Source organism: Leopardus geoffroyi, chromosome A1 (genome assembly GCF_018350155.1).
Source record: "Leopardus geoffroyi isolate Oge1 chromosome A1, O.geoffroyi_Oge1_pat1.0, whole genome shotgun sequence".
In the NCBI taxonomy this organism is placed as follows: domain Eukaryota; kingdom Metazoa; phylum Chordata; class Mammalia; order Carnivora; family Felidae; genus Leopardus; species Leopardus geoffroyi.
Window position 1 is genome coordinate 100,392,144 of NC_059326.1, and position 21,041 is coordinate 100,413,184.

The following is a 21,041-nucleotide window of genomic DNA, read 5'->3' on the forward strand; positions in this document are numbered from 1 at the left end:
AGAAAATGCTTAATACGTTTAAAAAAGATGCCCAAGTTCACAAGTGTTTTTCTGATTCTCTAGCCGTAGCCCTATTACATCGTCTGAGCTTTCTGTTTCCTGATTTTCCCCTCTGGTCATGAGCCTGGTTCTTGTTTTAATTAAAACACAAGCTCTATATTGGTTCAAAAAAAGCAGCTAGAACTTTTTTGCCTTTACCTAATGAGACAAAACCCAGAAGGCAATCAAATTATTTTGAAGTTACCCAGACTCAAAAATAACATTCATCCTTTCCAAAATGCAGGGTTTAAACTAACTACAGGCTCATCTCCCTGCCATGTCCAAGGAGAGAGCATTGCACATTCCCTGCAGGTCTGTGAAGGAGATGATAGGGCTTTTCTGTCTCTGCAAAAGGGTTTGCAGATTTCTTTCTTTATTCCTGCAGAAGCCAGATGCTTCTCCTGAAAAAGAAAAATGCACTGGGATATTATTTTACCACAGACTTCTTAGTAGCCACGGTGTATTTATTTTATTAAGAAAGGCCAATTTGCAGGGCACCTGGGCCGCTCAGTCGGTTAAGTGTCCGACTTCAGCTCTGGTCACTATCTCAAAGTTCATGAGTTCAAGCCCCACATCGGGCTCTGTGCTGACAGCTCAGAGCCTGGAGCCTACTTCGGATTCGGCGTGTCCCTCTTTCTCTGCCCCTCCCCTGCTCATACTGTGTGTGTGTGTGTGTCTCTCTCTCTCAAAAATAAATTAACATTAAAAAACTAAGAAAAAAAAAAAGGCCAATTTGCTATTCTTCCAGATAGTATATTATACACAGAACAGAACAAAGCAGAGGCCGAACTGTAGATCTCGTGAGGAGCATCCCTCCCAGCCCTGAGACACAGGCTCTGCCATGTACCACGCTCCACTCTGTGAGTCAGAGGTCTTGTTAAAGACTCCTATCAACTCTGCGGGACAGGCCCTGTTTCAATACCCAGTCTGGCACATGAAAAAAAAAATTGACCCTTCGAGAAGGTGTATGACTTTCACAACGTTATGGATAAGTAAGTGGCAGGGTCAGGATTTAAATACAGAACTATGTGACCACGTTACTCTTCCCCTTCTGAGCGACCTGGTGGAGTAGAGACTCCGGACCAGTCCATAAAATGCCATCACTATCCTCCGTCAGTACTGATGCAGTTGCAAATAGCTGCTTGGAAGTAATGGGGTTGGTATATATTCCAAATAAAATAAAACGAGTGAAAGAGAATGTAGGCAAACCTCTTAATTTTACTGCATGTCTGCTTTCCCATCTGTAACGTGATAATTATCATCTCTACCTATTGCCCTGGACTTTATGGAGAAAATACGAGATTTTATATATGTATGTGTGTAAATACATGCCCACATATTTATATAATACACACATACCTATTTGCATACCTGTGTGTGCATATGGACATACACATATACATGTAAATATACTCCCGCACATGCACACAGACAGAAGTGAGGACACACTCTGTTCCTCCTCAGGAAGCTTTGCCACCTTTCTGTACCATTGTGACTACAATGGGTGAGAGATGACATTTTCTTGACAGTCTATTTTTTGTGCAAGCCACATGAGAACATAATGAATAAATGCTGTTCCACCTCACTCTAACCTTTGACCCAAGCCCTTGAAGCCTAGACTAATAGCACAGAATGATATGGATTCATTTTCCTTGAGTGACTGAGCCACAGTGTGGTAGGAAAATAACAAGTCTCCTCTTAGTGGATTCTCACATTTTTCCAACCTTGCACTAGAATGCCTGCCCCTGTCTGCTTTGTGTGCACCACTTTTTACTCAATGCAATCCACTGACACTTCCGAGATTTCATTACGTTTCCACAAAGCCGTGTGCTGTGGTGGGAGGCCCAAAGAAAGGGCACATAGAGCTTATCAAGTGGACTCAAGCAGAGAGTTGATTGGATCAAGAATATAAGTTTTGCCTTGAGTTGAGGAGTGAAAAGGAGTGTAAAGCTAATCAAGGTAAAGAGAACCTGGCTTGCCCCTCCTCTCTAGCAAGAAATCTACCTGAGCGAGATCCTAATATACTTTCTTGTGTGCTCCCCTACAAGGTTGCCAAGATTCTCACATGGCCTCTGGCCACCTCCGTCCCTTCTTCACTGTCCCGTCTATCAGCCCTGCCCTTCCTAGCAGTTGCCTGGTTGCCTGCTCTTATCTTCTTAGTGTGTCCCAGTATGATCGACTTTTATCGGGTGTTCACATGTTCTTTCTGCAAATGTCTTGTATTCAAGTCTACCTTTCATTCCTTCCTCCTGTGGTGCCCGTTATCAAAAACCTCATGCCTTGTTCTACTATCCTGCGTCGTCTGTGTTCTCTTGTTTCGGTAACACCTGCCAGGAAAGGAATTAGGAATAATCTAGTCCAGACAAGATTAACGATGTGTTCATGTCCCATAGGTAGTATAAGAGCCCAAGACCAGAACCTGGGGACCCAGACTCAACATCTTGGATTCCATACCCCTTCCTAAGAATGTGGAGAGCAGCCTTATAGATAGAATGATTTCCAGAACAACTGCCAGATTTTTTCTTTTGGTCTTCTCTTACTCTGCAGATAGCCCTAAAATGTCTTATCTTGCTTATGAGTTATAGCACATATTAGATTGACAATGCAGATTATTCACACAAACTATTTACCATTTATGTACTAGATTTAGTGGTGATCTACTCAACAACATGTATTAAACAGTTACAGTGTTCCAAGAGCACTTCTAAGCTCCGGTGAATGACACAGACCGGATCTATGTTCTTAGAGTTTCCAGGACCCTTTAATAATAATTGAGCATATTATGAAATGTCCAGTTGAATCCATAGAAGGTCAGATTTAATTACCATATCAAACTCTGTTCTTGACGGCCTTTATATTTTTGTGGTGATTGATAATTGGCTCACAATTGAAACTAGACCATCACTGAGGCTGAATAAGTATTATAGCCAGCCCTGTGTCCTACTGCAAGTTAAGTTTCTTTTGTAATTTTTTTGTGACTTGGAATTTTTGCCTCAATAGTTGCCGTTGCTTTGGCTTCACTTCCACATGCTCATTTTGTATACTTGTTAATGTAAGTAATGGCTAGCATTTATTGAACACTTAGTATGTATCAGACACTCTTACCTATGTTTTACATTATTAAATTCATAGTCTTCACAGCATGCTCTTGATATAAGCACCGTTATTACCCTGCTTTACAGGTGAAGAAACTGGTAGGCAGAGGTTAGGTAATTAATATGAATTATCTGGAAAATGGTGAAGCCAGGATATAACATGGACGGTCTGGCTGCAGAAACCATATATGTAACCCCTGTGTTGAAAATGACTGCTGGGGCGCCTGGGTGGCGCAGTCGGTTAAGCTTCCGACTTCAGCCAGGTCACGATCTCGCGGTCCGTGAGTTCGAGCCCCGCGTCGGGCTCTGGGCTGATGGCTCAGAGCCTGGAGCCTGTTTCCGATTCTGTGTCTCCCTCTCTCTCTGCCCCTCCCCCGTTCATGCTCTGTCTCTCTCTGTCCCAAAAATAAATAAACTTTGAAAAAAAAAAAAAAAAAAAAAAAAAAGAAAATGACTGCTGCTGGGCTTGTTGGTTACCTGTGGTTGGCTCAGTTCATTGAGGTCTCTTCTCATCCATGATCACTTGTCCTCAGAAAGGGGGACCACTCATTGCTGTGATATCTCACCACACTTGCCAATGTGGACCTTCATCTTTTGCCTAACTACACATATGAGCAATATAATGCTGTATATGGTAAACTCTTAAAATGGGCAAAACAGTTACTGAATTTTCCCAAATACCAGCTACAAAATATGTCTTAGCGTAAAATAATTTGATTATTTTTTTTAATTTTTTTTAATGTTTATTTGTTTTTGAGAGACAGAGAGAGACAGAGCGTGAGTGGGGGAGGGGCAGAGAGAGAAGGAGACGCAGAATCTGAAGCAGGCTCCAGGCTCCGAGCTGTCAGCACAGAGCCTGATGCAGGGCCAACCATGATCGGACACTTAACTGACTGAGCCAGCCAGGCACCCCAAGAATTTGATTATTATTAATTAAAAAAAACCCTCTCGATAGAATAAAAACAAGGAACAAGAACAAAAATCAAATGCATTTGAAAAGAGGATCATTTGTAATAATTTTCTTTCACAAAGCCTAAATGGTAGAAGGAAATGTATTTAAAGCCATCTGGGATGAATGTATGAAAACGTAGATCGCTAGTATTTGTACTATGTAGAGATGGTCGTTGAGACTATGGGCGTCTGTATGGCCACCTGTGAAACATGGAATGTGGAAGGAATAACGTTCCAAGAACGGAACTGCGTAGAAGTATGTCCCACATGGGACGAGGGAAAAGAGGCTTCTATGAAAGAGACTGGGAAATCGTTTTCAGAAATACAGGAGGAATGCTAAGGGATCTTAAAAGGGAGAGAGGTATCTAATGAATTTAAAGAAGCAAGGGGTAAATAGCAGGGATTGGGTCATGATAAAAAAGAGAATGGCTGGATTTTCCAGTCAAGACCATTGGAGGCCATAGTAAGAGCAGGGCCTTTGGGGTAGTGAACAGAAGCCATGTTGTGGTGGCTAGAAGAGCAAATGTAAGAGATGAGGGAGGAGAGAAGAGAACCACAGCAATTCTTGAAAAAAAGATGGCAGTGAACACAAGAGCAAGAAAGGCCATTATTCACTGAGGAGGCAGCATGTCTTCAGGTGGCAGAGCTGCTTGTTTGTCAGAGGAGAGAGCTAATGTCAAGAGGGTGACTGGCAAGATGGAGGGACGAGGGATGATGGCAGAGCCAGAGACCTGAAGGGATGGGAGGGGAAGAGAGCACAAGTGGAGGGCTAGTGACAAAGGGGTGGACTGTTAATGCCACATCCTCTGTGGGGAAGGCATGAAGTCAGGACACACCTTCCTCAATTGGAAGGGCAGGCCACCGGAGAGGAGTTCCAGACTTCAGGAAAATACTACGTTTCTGAAAACCTCGCTTCAGGGTGTGTCTGCTTTCACTGCCAGCTTTGCGTGCACACACGGTTGCTGTTTCACTGGGTGTGTATTGAGATGCCTGCCTGAATTTTGGAAAGCTTTGTGAGAAATCATGAATTTCAGGATGGTTGTTTGGATGACTGGCTTAATTGTTTCTTTTGGAAACTTAATGAGACCTTAGCTGTTTAAAAGTCTCTAGCTTCAAAAGGTGTTTGGGATTTTAGTTCTTTTATTCTTTCCCTGTGGCTCATTACCGCTTGAGTAATGTCTGCATGTTCACCCAACTGGCTCCAGCTTTCAGGAGTAAGGGCCAAAGCCTTTCAGTCTTGAACAATATCTAGGATGGTCAGAGATCCTTATGGCTTGGTGTAGAAATCATGCACTGTTATGAATCCCTTGCACGCTCAAACTGTTTTGCATGGCTGAGTGACAAAATTGACTGGCTCAGGCAGGGATGTGTAGGATTGTCTTGTGTCGTATCAACTCGAGTTCGCAAAGGGATGTTTCAGTGTCGGCCCTTGGCCATGGACTCTCATAAAGGAGGAAAGACCAAAGAGAAGTTAAATAATGTTCTGGGACAGGCTGGGCTCTCCTTTCCAGTCCCAGCTCAACCCCGTCTTCTGTCTCTTAAATTCCCACATCTGGATCAACTGAGCTTCAAAGTCAGGAGGGCAATGAAGATGATGAGGGAAGGGCTGTGTGCACAGGTGGAAAACAGGTTAGGGAGAAGAGACAAAAACATTCAACATCGTTTCACGCCTTGTAAACTGACTTCACTTGTATTATCCACATATGATTATCTGTGTTCTATAAATAAAGAAAGCAAACCCCAGAGATATGAAATGACTGGTTTGTCCAGAACCTCAGTTAATAAATACCAGAACTTGGGGCACCTGGCGGGGTCAGTCAGTTAAGCATCTGACTTCAGCTCACGTCATGATCTCGCAGTTCATGAATTCGAGTGCCCCATGGGGCTCTAGCTCAGACCCCACTTTGGATCCTCTGTTTCCTCCTCTCTTTTCCACTCCCCTGCTTGTGTGCCCTTGCTCTCTGTCTCAAAAATAAATAAACATTTAAAAACTAAACAAATACCAGAACTGGGGCTTGAATCTGCATCTTCTGGGTCCAGATCCATTGTTCTTTATACAGAAGGCTAAGGCATCAGCCAGTACCCATACTGTTAATCTATTAGAGGTGTGTTTTTTCCTTTTAAATATACCATAATATCATGGCTAGACTTGTAATAATGAGGGATTTTTTAGGAAGATGAGTGCTATATAACTATTAACTATTACTATTACTATTTTTATTATTGCCACTAAAATCATGATTACATAGGGGAATTCATTTTATTCACGTTCAGTAAGTACCCACTATCTTTGGTAAACACAATATTGTCCACACCCTCAGGAAGCAGAGAAAGTAGTGACATAAACATATAGGTGAAATATCATGGATGGATTCTGGAATGGATTTATGCCTAAATTATATATAAAGCAGTTGTTCCTAAATGTTAGCATGCATCAAAATCATCTAATTGGCTTGTAAAAATACAGATTGCTGGGCTCTACCCTCAGAGTTTCTGGGATGGGGCCCAAGACTGTGAATTCCTAACAACTTCCTAGATGGTGTCTGTGCCCCCGGTCCAGACACCACACTTTGAAAGCTGGAATTACTTCCATCTGGGAGTGTGGGAGAAGATTCTATAGAAGCGATTCCCAGGCCCATCTTGAAAAATTAAAAAAAGTTTGCCTCATGAACTGGGTGGAATAGCATTCCAGGCCGATGGAATGGCACGCCTAACGGTATAGACAGGTAGAACAGCAGATATGGCATCCCTAAGAAATTTCATATTGCCACAATCAAAAAAGAAGTGAACAATGGTAAGAGATAAGCCTGAGCTCATGGAAGGCTTCCTGTGCCATGCTGAGGCTTTGCCCTGTAGTCCGTGCAGAGCCACCGAAGGATGTGAAACAGAGAAGCACCTTAGTCAAATCTGCATTTTAGAAAGCCAGTTAATTGGAGTGCAAGTATGGAAGCATGGAAGAAATGCCCACTTACTACCTAAGTATGAAAGAACTCCTTTGAAAAGCTGTAATATTCTGCCGGGGATCCATCAAATGTGTGTTTGTCTTGGTATTCCAGTCAAATAGTTAATAAGCCACTGTGTGCCACGTATATATGCAAGTCAGAGACACCATCCTTTCCCTCAGGCAATTGTGGGAGCCAACACTAACATCTAGGAAACAACAGAGCCCAAGGCAAGGCAGTATTTTACCAAGGGCAGTAAAGAGCAAGGTCATTTAGGGCTGAAGCAGCTAGCCAGGGTTTCATGCCGAAAGCACAGCGCATGCTGGCCTTGCAGAAAGGCAGCTTTTCCCTGGCCCGAGGAAAGCTTTGCCAGCCAAGGTACAGAAGGTGGAACTAAACTTTGAATGCACACTGCATGCACACTGAAGAAGTGGAGGCAACTGGTCAACCTGTAGAAGGGGCTTTTCTTGAGACCTGGAAAGGAAGTTTGAATCACAAAGGCTATTTCTATGGGACTAACCTCTGGAAGATTTTTAGAAAAAGAACAAGAGTGACGTAAAACCAGGAAACAACCATCTGCAACCCCCCTCTCTCTAATCACCCAAGGATAAAAGGCATCAAGGGAACAGAATATAAAGGCTGGGGTTGGGAGCAAGAGACAGGGAAGACACTTTGGACTTTGGTTCTGATAGGACCAAAATGACAGTAGTTGTTGCCCAGGGAGTTGGCCACTGTCCGGAGAATGAGGTGGCTTGGCTATCGGACAGTTCCTTCTAAAAGGCCATCTGTCCTTTGTACTGGGATGAAGGGCTGGGGAGCCCTCCCTTTTAGCTCCCAGATGGTAGGACAATGCACTCATGTGAGCGAGACTTCCTGGGTCATTTGCTTATTCCCAAATGTGCAAATATGAAAATGTTTTCGCATGTTGGTTTTGTGAATCGTATGTTTCTCCAGCCACTCTTCCCTTCGTGACCTGACCGTACAACATTCTCTTAAGCTTCATCTCCTATCCAGAGAGCAACGTTTGTGCTTACTGAAACAAATACCCGAACTGATTCTGTTTCTTGTGTCTTTATAAAGGATGGTAGATTTGTTCACAGTGTAGATTGGAGTCTTTGCTGAATTTGACATTCCACATACCCTTAACGGTTCCCCCAAAACTTTTGATTGTCTGGCCAACACATCATCCTTTTCTCAGATGGCTGTATTTGTAATTTTCATCACCAGGCACAGCACATGACTTTTTCTTCAAGGTCATTATTCCCAAAGAATTGAGACGTATACCTTCACAGAAGTGACTTTCTGTACGCCAAGGGTGGAGAGACAGAGCTGCCGCGGGTAACACAGGTTGAGGTGGTGCGTGGGGCTCCGCGAGGTTCATCCTCTGCCTGTTGCTCAGTCCCCCCACCATCCGGGCAGCCTGTGCTGCTCGAACTTAAATGCCATTATGTTAAAAGTTGCTGCACACTCAGGATCTTTGAGGTCACGTAGGAAGAGCTGGGGGTAGAGCTCATAATTCAGAGATTCTGATGTAGCCGACTTTGGGGTGAGAGGTGGCGGTTAGGATGCATGCGGCTGAAAATGCAGGAAGCCCCGCAGCCAGTTTAATCAAATATATATCATTAAGCCCCGTGAACAACCTTATTGAGTTTATCATTAACTCCATTTAAACACTAATCCATCTTTAGCTCCCTCTTTCTAAAATTTGCCTTGGGAGAAAAACAAAACAAGACAGAAGGAGCAAGGGTGAGACTTTGCCAAAGGGTGCTTTTGTGGGGCGCATGGCCGCGGAAACAAAAGGCCCCATTTTAATTGAATTGTAAACTGTGTAATTATTTAACCTGTACCAGCTGGTCTCAAGAAGCTACCGGATTCCTTAGAGAGCTTGTACTTGGCCAGGAACATAAGGCACCTTATTAGGAACAAGAAAAATGCCTTCTGTACCTATGTTACCCCCATCCCCCAAAGAACATACTGTAAAAGGGGAAAAATGCTTGAAGTTCAGTTTTGGTTCAAGAGACAGCCCTCCCTCTTTCTGAGTATGTGAGTGGATTGACTAGTAGCACCTGTAGTCTCTGAGGACTGGCCAACATAAACAGGATGTTATTGCATCAGACAGGTAGGAGTAATTTCTCTAATTGGTCATTTGAGATTTCATTTTTCACTTGCAAGACCTGCAGATTTAATTTGTTTGTGACATGCGGTTGGCAAATTGACAATACATACAACTGCCCCCTCCCTCTGTCTTGCTGTCCTGCCATCGTGTGGAAAGCACTGGGGGGTCTCCATGTAGACCCTTGGCTTCATCTGTCAACATCAAGCTCACTAGAGTACCTTCTTATTGACAAATGTACCCTAATTACACATTCCTCACTTGTAATACTAGAATAATCCTAATGAGTTTCCCGTGATCATTTTTCTTTCAGATTCATTAAAGGTTTTTTTTTTCCTCATTCCCCCCCCCCAAATTCTGAGTGAAGTCCTTTATCACACATTCTCATTCCCATAAGAACAGTATTCCCAAAGGTACAGAGCCAAATATTTGTAGGTAGCTGGATTTTATGAGTTAATGTATGATTGAAGATGGTCCTTTGATTAAAGAAATAGTTCATCCTATCTATTTTGTTTTAAAATATCCTTCTCTAAAGAAAGATTGATTGGTATCAGACAGAGCCCCCGTAAATCAGAGCTATTGATTTTCCATTTGTTTTAGCCTTTCTGGTTTTATGCCCCCTTATGTCGTAATTTGTTATCCTGATAGCTGGCCCCTGAGTCGGTGCCCAGTTGATCCCGGGGGCTGGTTTCTTTCAGTTCGGTCTAATCTATACATAAAACAGATTAGCTTCCAGACAGAGAACCAAGCTCCTCTTGCTCTTTATAACATCACCCCCTGTGTTTCCCACGGAGCTCACGGATGCCACACAGTAAAACCTCTGGCAAGTGGCGACATGAAGGATGTTGGTGTAGCCCAGAGAATATCAGCACAGGTGAGGCTCCTGGCTACCCTGGGCGCTGCAGGAAGCTGGGTGCTTCTCCCCTTGGCCCTTCGCAATCGGACTCAAAACGCATGTATTCCAGACACCTTCCGGAAATTCCTCAAGGCCAGAAAATTCTTCCATCTTCCACAAGTCACAAAAGCAACAAGAGAGAGAATGTCTGCCGGATACACTTTGCATGTTAAAGCAGGGGTACATAGCCCTTCTTGATGTACATCTGCTTAGATGTATACAGATAGAGCTTGGGTCACTGCCAGATCACTGAGGAGCCCGTTGAGGATAAAATTCGACTTTTCTGGATCTACATGTTGTACTCAAGTGTCACTTCTTGTGCTTTGCTTTTTCTGGCCGCTTGAATGAATGCAATGCTCTTGTTTTAAATTGTTGTTTTATTCCCTTTCTCCTCCGGCTTCCCATCCAGTACTCGGTGACGTCGCTCAAGACCATCCCCGAACTGTGCCGAAGATGTGATGCGCAAAGCGAAGACAGATCAGGTAGGTCCCTCTCCTCTTCCCTCTCCTTCTCCTGACTCTGAGAGAGCAGAGGGCTCCAGGAAGCTGCCTCTCCCTCCCACAACTTGCCCCTGCCTTCTGTCTTTCCTTTACAGCTTCTCCCTTCACCCCCCTACGCACACCCCCTCAACGAACAGATGTTAGGTCACCCTCCACAGGCTAACAGGACAGGGAGGCCCTAATGAGGACTCGGCTGTCTACAAATCAACATAGGCCGTCATCTCGACAGCTCCAAACCACAGTATACGCGGCAATTTACTGAAAACCCGAGAAACCATTGGTGACAAAACATAATGATAGAGGCGCCAATGAAAAAATGTTGGATGCGTTTACTACCCATATGGCAAGGACCAGCTTGGGGGATGGTGCTTTGCCAGAATCTGAAACCCTATCAGGGATGCGACATGATAGGATCTGCAAGAAGGCATACTGTAACAGTTAAGATTAAAGCAAAGCTTTGGAGTTTAATAGTGTAAACTAAACAGAGAATTATGGCATACAGATGAAAACCATCTGGTTGACCTTTTCTCCTTGCACACACACCCACCCCTGACCAAAAAAAAAAAAAAAAAAAAAAATACATTCAGGGTTGTTTTTCCCTCTGTAAATCAAATTAAGTTTCTCTCCTTTTCTCTCTATGATGGGTGAAAATGAAAAAAAAAAAAAAAAGGATGTTAATGGAAATGATACAATGGCATTAAACTAAGGAAGGATGTTTATTATTTTTGGAAGTAATTGCCCTAAGGTACCACCATTGATCGTGCCAAGCTCGCCTCCTCTGATAGTAGCTAGGATCCTGAGAACCATGAGGAATGGAAGGTTCCAGATAATCCTCAGATGATGTGTATCGGGTTTCATAGAGGACCCTTACCTGTATAGCTACTGGAATTATAGGCCTTTCTAACTGAAGACTTGCCCAAAGCTAATCTACTTTTTTCCTGGACAGCTTGTTTACTTTGGAGACTTTGCTTAGAGGAGATGGGACAAATAATTAGTCTTTCTAGGTTTGTTTATCTCTGTTTTTTGTGTGAGTGAAAGCAATACTTCAATGTTTGGGTCAGAAACACAGAGGATAGTTCTACATTCGCATAAAAGTCTTCATTTACCCTCAGAGTTTTGGGTTTTTCTTTTTCTTTTTCTTTTTCCTTTTAATTTCAAACAATGTCAAGTTTCTGGCGGGTTCAACAAAGGCTCTAGCCATGAGGCTTTTAAAGATGTACCTCCTTACAAGCCATCGCCAGGCTCCAAGGTTGGATTGCTGACTGTGGGCAGTGACTTGAGTCCAAGTTAGGGTTCAGTGACTTATCACCCATATGACGTACAGCCTCAAACTGATCGTCAACAAAATAAGAAGTTTGTTCTGCCAATGTTACCAGGTATTGTTAGGATTAGAGTTAGGTGAGGTATCTGAAGTTACTGTTTCTGTGCTAGCTACTGTTGTAAACCCTTTCCTCACATTAGCTCTGTTAATCCTAAAGTCCCCATGGGTGGAGTACGTAGAATGCCAATGCTATAGGTGGGTAAACTGAGGCACAGCAGAGAAGTTAAATATCTTGCCTGCAGTCACGTGGCAGTTAAGTTGCAGAGCTGGGATTCAAACAGCAGCAAGTGTACCTCTTGAGTGGGTTCTTTTTCCATCACGTAGGCTTCCTCTCAAATAGCTTGACTTAGTGGCATTAATTTACTTTTAGGATATTATCCTTTCAAAACTTTCAAAATCAGCATTTTTGCCTCATAGACTGTGGTGAACTGCTCTTCTCTGTTTAATAGCTATTCTTGCTTACTGAGGTAAGTGCATTAACCAAAGCCGTTAAAGATCATTTTTCCTGGGGCTGATTCACTCCACTTTCTCCAGGTCACGTGTCTTCCCACCTCTTGCACAATAGGATATGTGGATATTTCCGCTCTGGTTGAGAAGGAGGCCAGTTTCAAGTGTCGAAGCTTTTAGACTTCATCCAGGGCAAAGACCCAGTGCTCAAGGTCCTCGGCAGTAATTAGACCTGACAGGAAATGGACGTATGTGGGCAAGACTCAGGCCTTTTACTAGCATCCCATGTAGGCCTCACTGGGAGGCTGCGAAACTACTTTCTACCAGAGCAAGAGTGATCCTACAGAAAGAACATACAGAAAAATCCATCTATCTGTAGCATCACTGTAGATAATCTGTGAGCTCCTTTGAAAGGAATCTCAACATAGTAAAGAGTTTTCACAGCTAGTTTTTGAAAGCATTGAGGCATTCTCAGTTCCAAGGGTATCCAGATATGGAAGTACCATTTTTGCACATGGAAAACCATTTTTGCACAAACAAGTCCTTGACCAGGTGTTCTCGGACCCATTTGTCCTTTTTATTTATTCATTCAGCAAATAATTGAATACTTTTTGTCATTGACACTCAGGACATGGGAACAAGTAAGATGTAGACAAGGCCCCCGTTCTCACAATGTTTACATTCCGGGGAGTGGCAAGAAGGCAAGCAAACGAATTAATACCAGATCATTTCACACAGTGGTAAGAGGGGATGAAGCAATGTGATAGAGTAACTTGTAGGAGTTGGAGGAGGGCACTTGGTGGGGCAGGGGAGAGGGGAGGGTCTGGGAGTGTTAATAAAAGACCCCGCCAGAGATAACCAGTGCAGATTGTTGAAGGCAGAGGAGCTATATAGTGAAGTCCCTATGCCAGGAATGAGCCTCGCATGTATGAGGAAGAAAAAGAAAACCAGAGTAGCTGGAGCAGGGTGATCGAAATGAAGATGAGGTCTGGGAGATGGTCAGAGTCAGACTCCGTAGGGCTCTATCGATCGATCACGTACGCGGACTTCGGCTTTATGCTAAGTGCTACGGAAAGCACCACCAGCAGGAATTCAATTTTTCTAAAATCTTGTGACTTGGAAAGAAGCCTCGGTATGTAGAACCCTAACTCTCAACAGAAGGGACCCAAAAAACCTATCTGGTCTGAGAGACCGCGCAAGTGAACATGCAGGTAATACAGTAAATGAGTAAAATGTGGATAGTTGATGAATACGGATAAAAGGTACACAGGTGTTCTTTGTACTGATTCTTTTTAACTTTCATAAATGTATTTACAAATGAGAAAAATTAATGGCTTACAAATAAAAAGTTTTTTAAAAGGCAAAAAACCAAAATCATGTGGTCCAAAGCCCATCGACGGGGATCCTCATTATCCTTCCTGCTCATTCGAATGACAGCTCATGGTCCCATGAGGCTACCCATCCATAAAGGCTCATTTTTTTACTTTCAGCCCAAATAAGCATCCCTGAAATTCCATCCCTCAGTCCTGGTTCTTGTTTTGGATCCATGGAGAAGGGCCACCCCTCCTGGACAAGGTGCCAAGGGTTTAGAGATGGCAGGCCCTCCGGGTCTTGTCTTCTCCAGGTTGAAGTTTCCCTCCAGAGTTTTAAGCGTGTCCTGCTCATTCTTGTTGTCTCGCGGATGACTGCAAATTACCAGCACCCTCCTTTAAATTGGAGCATCCTGGGGTGGCTCCACATGTGGTCTGATGAGAGCCTGTCAGCCCCATGGTCAGCCTGCCAAGACTCACCACCCAACTCCCCTGCCTTCCCAAGTGAGCTGCAGAGACAACACACATGCCTGTCCTTTCTGCCTTTTCCTCTCAAGGAGCTGGAACATCAGAAGAGAGCTCACCACCCCGCCCCCTTCATCCCTAGACCCTGGGGCAGCCCCATGGTGGGCATTGAGAAAGGCAAATGGCAGAGTGTTGTCAGAGGCTTGGGGCGGTGTCCCACTCACTTCCACCAGCTCTCTGATGGGCATGACCGTGTCCTAGAGGTGTCCTTCTGTTAGCTGAGGGCTTCGTTTCCTGTTGAAATCTACACTTTCCTCTGCCGGGAATAATATTTCAAACTATCTTCCATCAGTTACACTGCACTGTGACTGAGCTTCAGATGTTTGCAAGAAAAGAAGTTTTGAAAAGCCATGTGAAGGTACTGGAGGTCCCACAACAAGGTCGGAGGGAGGTGAAGTACTAGAAATTGCAACCTTCAGGACAGACTTGGCCTCTCTTTGGAGCTCCTTGGTGCTGTTGAGAGATCCAAGTTATTTCTTAGGTGTTCAGTGTCCCAGGTCCTCCATAAGCAGCTTATTTGTCCTCAGGATAATTCTCTGAGGGAAGACCATTATTATGCCCAATTTAATGGCGAGGAAACTGAGGCTCGTAGAGCATAAATAATTTTCCCCAAATTCTGGAGCTGGCAGGTGCCTTTGAAACCAGCTCTGACTCCAGAGCCCTATGAAGTTGAGTCAACTGAGCAGGAATTTTCATCCCAGGAGCCATGGGTGGCTACTGGTGTGAAACAAGGATTAGCAGCAAGGAAGTTATGTGTGAAAACTTGCACCTGGGAAATGAAGTTATTGGTGAAACATTTGCATGTATCCTCCGCTTAATCCCTGCTGCTCATGAAGGAAGAGAGGACAGCACAAGGCAGTGAGTGTTAACTCTGCCGTACAGTTTTCTCCAGATGATGAGTAATGTATGTCGACATATGGTGTTCAAATCAGACATACTCAGTTTCATTGACTTGGAGTTTTCTTTAACTGATTGGACATTCAAATGCACACAGGTTTCAATTCACGGTGCTTTCAGTGTCTTGTGATTCTTTCCAAATACGCATGTGCTAAGCCCATTGGATAATTTTCTCATGAAAGAAGGCAGATAAATATTAATGCTGCTCTGCATCTGAGAACTGAGAATGCACCGAGGAGAGAAAACCCAGTTATGTAACAGTAATAAATGGCCCTGGGATGTGTTTGACAACAGACCCTGAGAGAAATTAAAATTTTTTTATTGTTTTATTTTTGAGAGAGACGGAGTGTAAGCGGGGGAGGGGCAGAAAGAGAGAGAGAGAGAGAGAGAGAGAGAGAGTGAGAGAGAGAGAGACAGAATCTGAAGCAGGCTTCAGGCTCTGAGCTGTCAGCACAGAGCCCGACGCGGGGTTTAAACTCACAAACCACGAGATCATGACCTGAGCTGAAGTCTGGACGCTCAACCGACTGAGTCATCCAAGCACCCCAATTCTGAAAGAATTTTAAACCCTACATAACATGGACTACAATTTACATTACAGGGAGCAAAGGAAAGCCTTTCTTTTTAAACTTCAAATCTGGTAGATACTTGGTAAAAGGCACTGTGGTTGTATATTTAAACGCATTGCACATTTGCTATAGTTTTAGCCTCTCTGAGAGCAGATACTGTGACAAACGCCGTACCTTAGAAAATATTTGGTTTTCATGGCACCTGGGTGGTTCAGTAGATTGAGCATCCAACTCTTTATTCTGGCTCAGGTCATGATCCCAGGGTCCTGGGCTTGAGCCCTGCATTGGGCTCCACACTGAGCATGGAGCCTCTTACCATTCTCTCTCTCCCTCCCCATCTGCCCCTCTCCTCAGCGCGCACTCTTTCTCTCTCTATCTAAAATTAAAAAAAAAAAAAAAAAGGTGGGGGGAATGCCTGGGTGGCTTAGTCGATTAAGCGTCTGACTTCTGCCTAGGTCACTATCTCACGATTCATGAGTTCGAACCCTGCATCTGGCTCTGTGCTGACAGCTCAGAGCCTGGAGCCCGCTTCGGATTCTGTGTCTCCCTCTCTGTCTGCCCCTCCCCTGCTCATGCTCTGTCTCTCTCTGTCTCTCAAAAATAAATAAATATTAAAAAAACAAATAAACAAAATAAGAAAATATGTGGTTTTTAAAGATTTTCAAGGATTTCAGCCAGCAGCAAAAAGAGTAAGTTGACATGAAATTTATCCCCCTGACCCTTCTGTAATGTAGCTGATGGTGCTAAATATATAACCCTTCTATCTTCAATTTTATTAAGGTTTAATGCTAAAAGCTTGTAAGTGAAGGTTGGTGGGGCAGTTTAAATTGGAAGGCCTGCTGATGACCGTATCTCATATGATATAATGCAAAATGGACTCCACAGAAGAGAGAAACACATTTTCTAAGACCTCAGTTAAGAAAACGAACACTTCAATCCAGTATGGCAAAGAATCTAACAACTATGACAAAAATCTCAGTTATCTAACCACAGTAAAAATGTGCAAACAATAAAACATCTAGATGAGAGTGTTAGTCAATTAAAACAATGATTTTTAGGGGCGCCTGGGTGGCGCAGTCGGTTAAGCGTCCGACTTCAGCCAGGTCACGATCTCGCGGTCCGTGAGTTCGAGCCCCGCGTCAGGCTCTGGGCTGATGGCTCAGAGCCTGGAGCCTGTTTCCGATTCTGTGTCTCCCTCTCTCTCTGCCCCTCCCCCCGTTCATGCTCTGTCTCTCTCTGTCCCAAAAAAATAAATAAAAGTTGAAAAAAAAAAAATTAAAAAAAAAAAAAAAAAAAAAAAAACAATGATTTTTATTTTTCTTTACCAAAACTACACTTATAAAGGTGATATAATCCATTATGAAAAATGGAAGATAGGGGGGTGCCTGAGTGGCTCAGTTGGTTGAGCGGCCAACCCTTGATTTCAGCTCAAGGCATAATCCCAGGGTCTTGGGATCAAGTCCCAGGTCAGGCTCTGTGCTGAGAGTGCAGGCCTGTTTGGGATTCTCTCTCCCCCTCTGCCCCTCCCCCCAGCTGTGCTTGCTTTCTCTCTCTTTCTCTAAAAAGATTAAAAAAAAAAAAAAGTGGAAGGTAAAAACTACAACTAATCCTGCCACCAAAACAAAATGTCACTCTACATTTGTTTCTAGCCTTTCTTTTCCTGAGGCCTTGTTTTTGTACAGTTATAATCATAATGCAGGGAAATTTTTAGCTGCTGCTTTTTCCTGCTGCTACAGAATGGGCACAGCCATCGTTCTGAATGAAGCCCAAAACTTACCCATGAAAGTAGACCTGCCTCCCCATCCAGAGGGAGAGACCACCTCTGCCTTTAATCTGTTAACACTTAGCTTATGTTTCTGAGAGGAAGGGTGTAAGTCAGTGCGGGGAAAGATAGGAGCAGGGGGATGATGGAAAAGTTCAAAGTAAACCTCTGGTCATGTTGCAAATAACGAGTCGGGGCTAGAAGGAGCAGAGCTTAAATACATCACACACTTGCCCCGTCATCTCTTTCCATGAACATTTCTTATGTTTTCTTAGCCAGAGCTACAAATACCACAGCTCCCTAATTTTCTACATTGGACTATCATTGTAGAATTAAGAAATGAGGCCAAGGCACCTGGGTGGCTCAGTCAGTTAAGCGTCCAACTCTTGATTTCGGCTCAGGTCATGATCTCATGGTTCATGCGTTCGAACCCTGTGTCAGCCCAGAGCCTGCTTGGGATCCTGTCTCTTCCTCTCGCTCTCTGCCCCTCTCCCATTTGTGGGACTCTCTCTCTGAAAATAAATAAACTTAAAAAAGAAGAAAAGAAAGAAAGACAATGTTAAAGGCAAAGAAAACTTCGGGGAAGGGGTCTCCTCTCTCGTGTTTTGGTTTATTTTTTATTGAACTCTAAGAAACGTATCCCCCACCCTCTACATTGATAAAGAAATCTTGGTAGAAGTGAGTTCATGGAAGTCTGTGGGAAGGAAGGATGAAACTTTGGAAGTAGGGAGATAAGCATCCTTTAGGCGGGAAGGGAAAGAAGAAACTAAGAGATAAGGAAGAAGCGATACAGAAGCCTCCAGAGTGCCTTGTACCTTGTGCGGCCTCCACAGTTCCATCCTGTCATAAGGGAGAGTGAGCGGTTTCCCTGTCCCGTCTTCCCAATCCAAGGCACAAGTGTGAGCATGTGCAATGGGGTTGGGGAGGGGTGTGGAGAATACCACTTTCAGGGCTTCATGGCACCTCGGAGAGCTGCCTACCTCTTGCCGAAAACATCCTTTTTGTCTCCCGAAACTAAATGTGCTCCGTCTTCCCATTTAAAATGAGCCCTTTTAGGGGCGCCTGGGTGGCGCAGTCGGTTAAGCGTCTGACTTCAGCCAGGTCACGATCTCGCGGTCCGTGAGTTCGAGCCCCGCGTCAGGCTCTGGGCTGATGGCTCAGAGCCTGGAGCCTGTTTCCGATTCTGTGTCTCCCTCTCTCTCTGACCCTCCCCTGTTCATGCTCTGTCTCTCTCTCTCCCAAAAATAAATAAACGTTGAAAAAAAAAATTTTTTTTTAAATAAAAAATAAAAAAAAATAAATAAATAAAATGAGCCCTTTTGGGGTTTCTAGGTGGCTCAGTCGGTTGAGAGTCCAACTTCAGCTCAGGTCATGATCTCATGGTTTGTGGGTTTGAGCCCCGCAGTGGGCTTTGTGCTGACAGCTCAGAGTCTGCTTTGGATTCTCTGTCTCCCTCTCTGTCTGCCCCTCCCCTGCTCGCACTCTCTCTCAAAAATAAACAAACAGTAAAAATTTTTAGGGGCACCTGGGTAGTTCGCTGGGTTAAGCGTCCGACTTCAGCTCAGTTCATGATCTCACGGTTCATGAGTTTGAGCCCCATGTCGGGCTCTGTGTTGCCAGCTCAGAGCCTGAAGCCTGCTTCAGATTCTGGGTCTCTCTGTCTCTCTCTGCCCCTCCCCCACTTGTGCTATGTCAAGCTGTCTCTCTCTCAAAAAATGAATAAGCATTTTTAAAATCTATATACTTTTAATTTTAAATGAGCCTTCTTTATTCACATACCTCCTTTGTGCTGACTCTTCCCCTAAAAAAAAAAAAAAAAAAAAGGTCATAAAAGAAACTCAAGTCATAGACACAGAATCCTAGAGTCTCATAGTTGAAGGGTCCTCAGAGACAGTCAAGTGTCACCTGCAAAAGTCCAACCCTTCTGGGGCGTCTCACAGTGTGGCCCAGGGCCAGGACCAGCAACCATCGGCATGACCTACGAGCTTGTTAGAAAGGCAGGCTCTCGGACCTTACCTCAGACTCTTGAATCAGGATCTGCATTTTTTTAAAATGTTTACTTATTTATTTATTTATTTTGAGAGCACGAGATAGAGCAGAGAATGGGCAGAGAGAGAGGAAGAGAGAAAGAGGTTCTGTGCTGTCAGCACAGAGCCCGACGCGGGGCTCGAACCCAGTAGTGGTGAGATCATGACCTGAGCCAAAGTCCCACGAGAAGTGAGATCATGACCTGAGCCACCCAGGCACCCCTAAAAATTTTTTTTTAATATATAATTTTGAGAAATTCTTAAAATACACATAAGGGTTGTTTTTTTTCCCCATTGTTGACCATAGTGCTTGTGAAGTACATGGCAAACTGCGCCAGAAGACAGAACGCAGTAGCCCTGCCGTTCATTTACCCCGGGAAGAGCAACAGTGTGTGCTTTGCTTAGTTTCGCTCCACCTGTCTGTTCCGAGGGCCATGAACTAAAACCTGTGGCCCAGGTGGGAGCTCTTGAGAACAGACCCCCGCCCCCCAACCAGGCGGGCTGTGGAGAGAAAGAGTATGCTGCAGGCCAGCACTGGGCCTTCCTCCCATTTCCCCTACCCCCTCCAGACCTTAAACAGTGTCCTTTTCAAAATGGGGCCCGATTTCACAGACTCACCGCTTGGCTTCTCAGGGAAGATAGAATTCATTTCGCTTTTAGCCAGAAAACAGTAGGGAATACCCTTATGCCCTGAAGACATAACCCCTTCTCTTTCTCTTTTTGGATCTAAAGCTATATTTCTAACGTAAGTACCTAGCTCCATTTTTAGAAGTAAAATAATCGGGCATTTGGGGAGTCATCAGTTGGGGCTGGGGAGTAGGGGGTAGCCTACGGATTTTCCAGCCACCACCCCTCCTCCATCTGCCTCCTCTTTCTCTGGAAAGAAAGCTCACAGGAACCTGATGTTCTTTGTCTTTGACTGTAGATCAGCACTGTAAAACATCGCCACCTTCAGTTAAAACTGGTGTGTGTCTGCACTTTGCAAAACCACACTGAGCTTCCTAACACTTTCCAGATACCACCCAGAGTAAGCTCTCCCTGGTTTCATTGCTTCTTTGCTGGGTGAGCCTCTCCACTGTCCCTTGACATGCATGTCTCTCTCTCCAATTCAGCACAGGAAGGGAGGGAAAGAAAGAAAGGAGCCTGGAAAATGGACCTGGAGTGAATGCAAAACTTAATGCACTCACGAGGTTTTGCTAATGGCAAAGTGAAGGTCAGCATACTTTTTACATGACAGAATAACTCTGAAACCATATACTTTCTTCAGACCCACCAACTCCTGTTCTGAAACGTAAACTGTATTTTTGAAGCTCAAAGTTTTAAACTTGTCAAAATATTGAGTGATTTCCTGATAGAACGTGCCTCTTTGGTGAAGCGACTTTCCTACCTAGTGTAGTAAGGGCTTGAGTATTAAATGAGTTTTCACAGAACAAAGGGATGGGTAGAGATAGGGCACAAATTTATAGGAGCAAGTCTTCACAGTCCTGGGAAGAGCTGGAAATAATGAAACATGAAATTGACCCTTTGAAGAGCTGCCTGATACCAACAGCCACTTGAAGTCAGAACTTTAGAAGCAAATCAATGAATCTTTTCCAATAGTATTTTAATGTCTTAATGTGAATAAATCTTTGGTTGATATTTTTATAAT

At 44.0% G+C, this 21,041-nt stretch overlaps 1 protein-coding gene across 8 annotated transcripts in view; it reads left to right on the forward strand.

Annotated features, from left to right (window-relative positions):
- The window catches only part of LOC123602363 (synuclein alpha interacting protein), a 159,837-nt gene that overhangs the window by 86,389 nt on the left and 52,407 nt on the right, over positions 1-21,041 (forward strand). For all 8 annotated transcript variants that reach the window (XM_045486881.1, XM_045486889.1, XM_045486876.1 and 5 more), the window contains exon 3: positions 10,445-10,517. In XM_045486881.1, the coding sequence (XP_045342837.1) occupies positions 10,445-10,517 (73 nt within the window). The remainder of the gene's footprint in view (positions 1-10,444; positions 10,518-21,041) is intronic.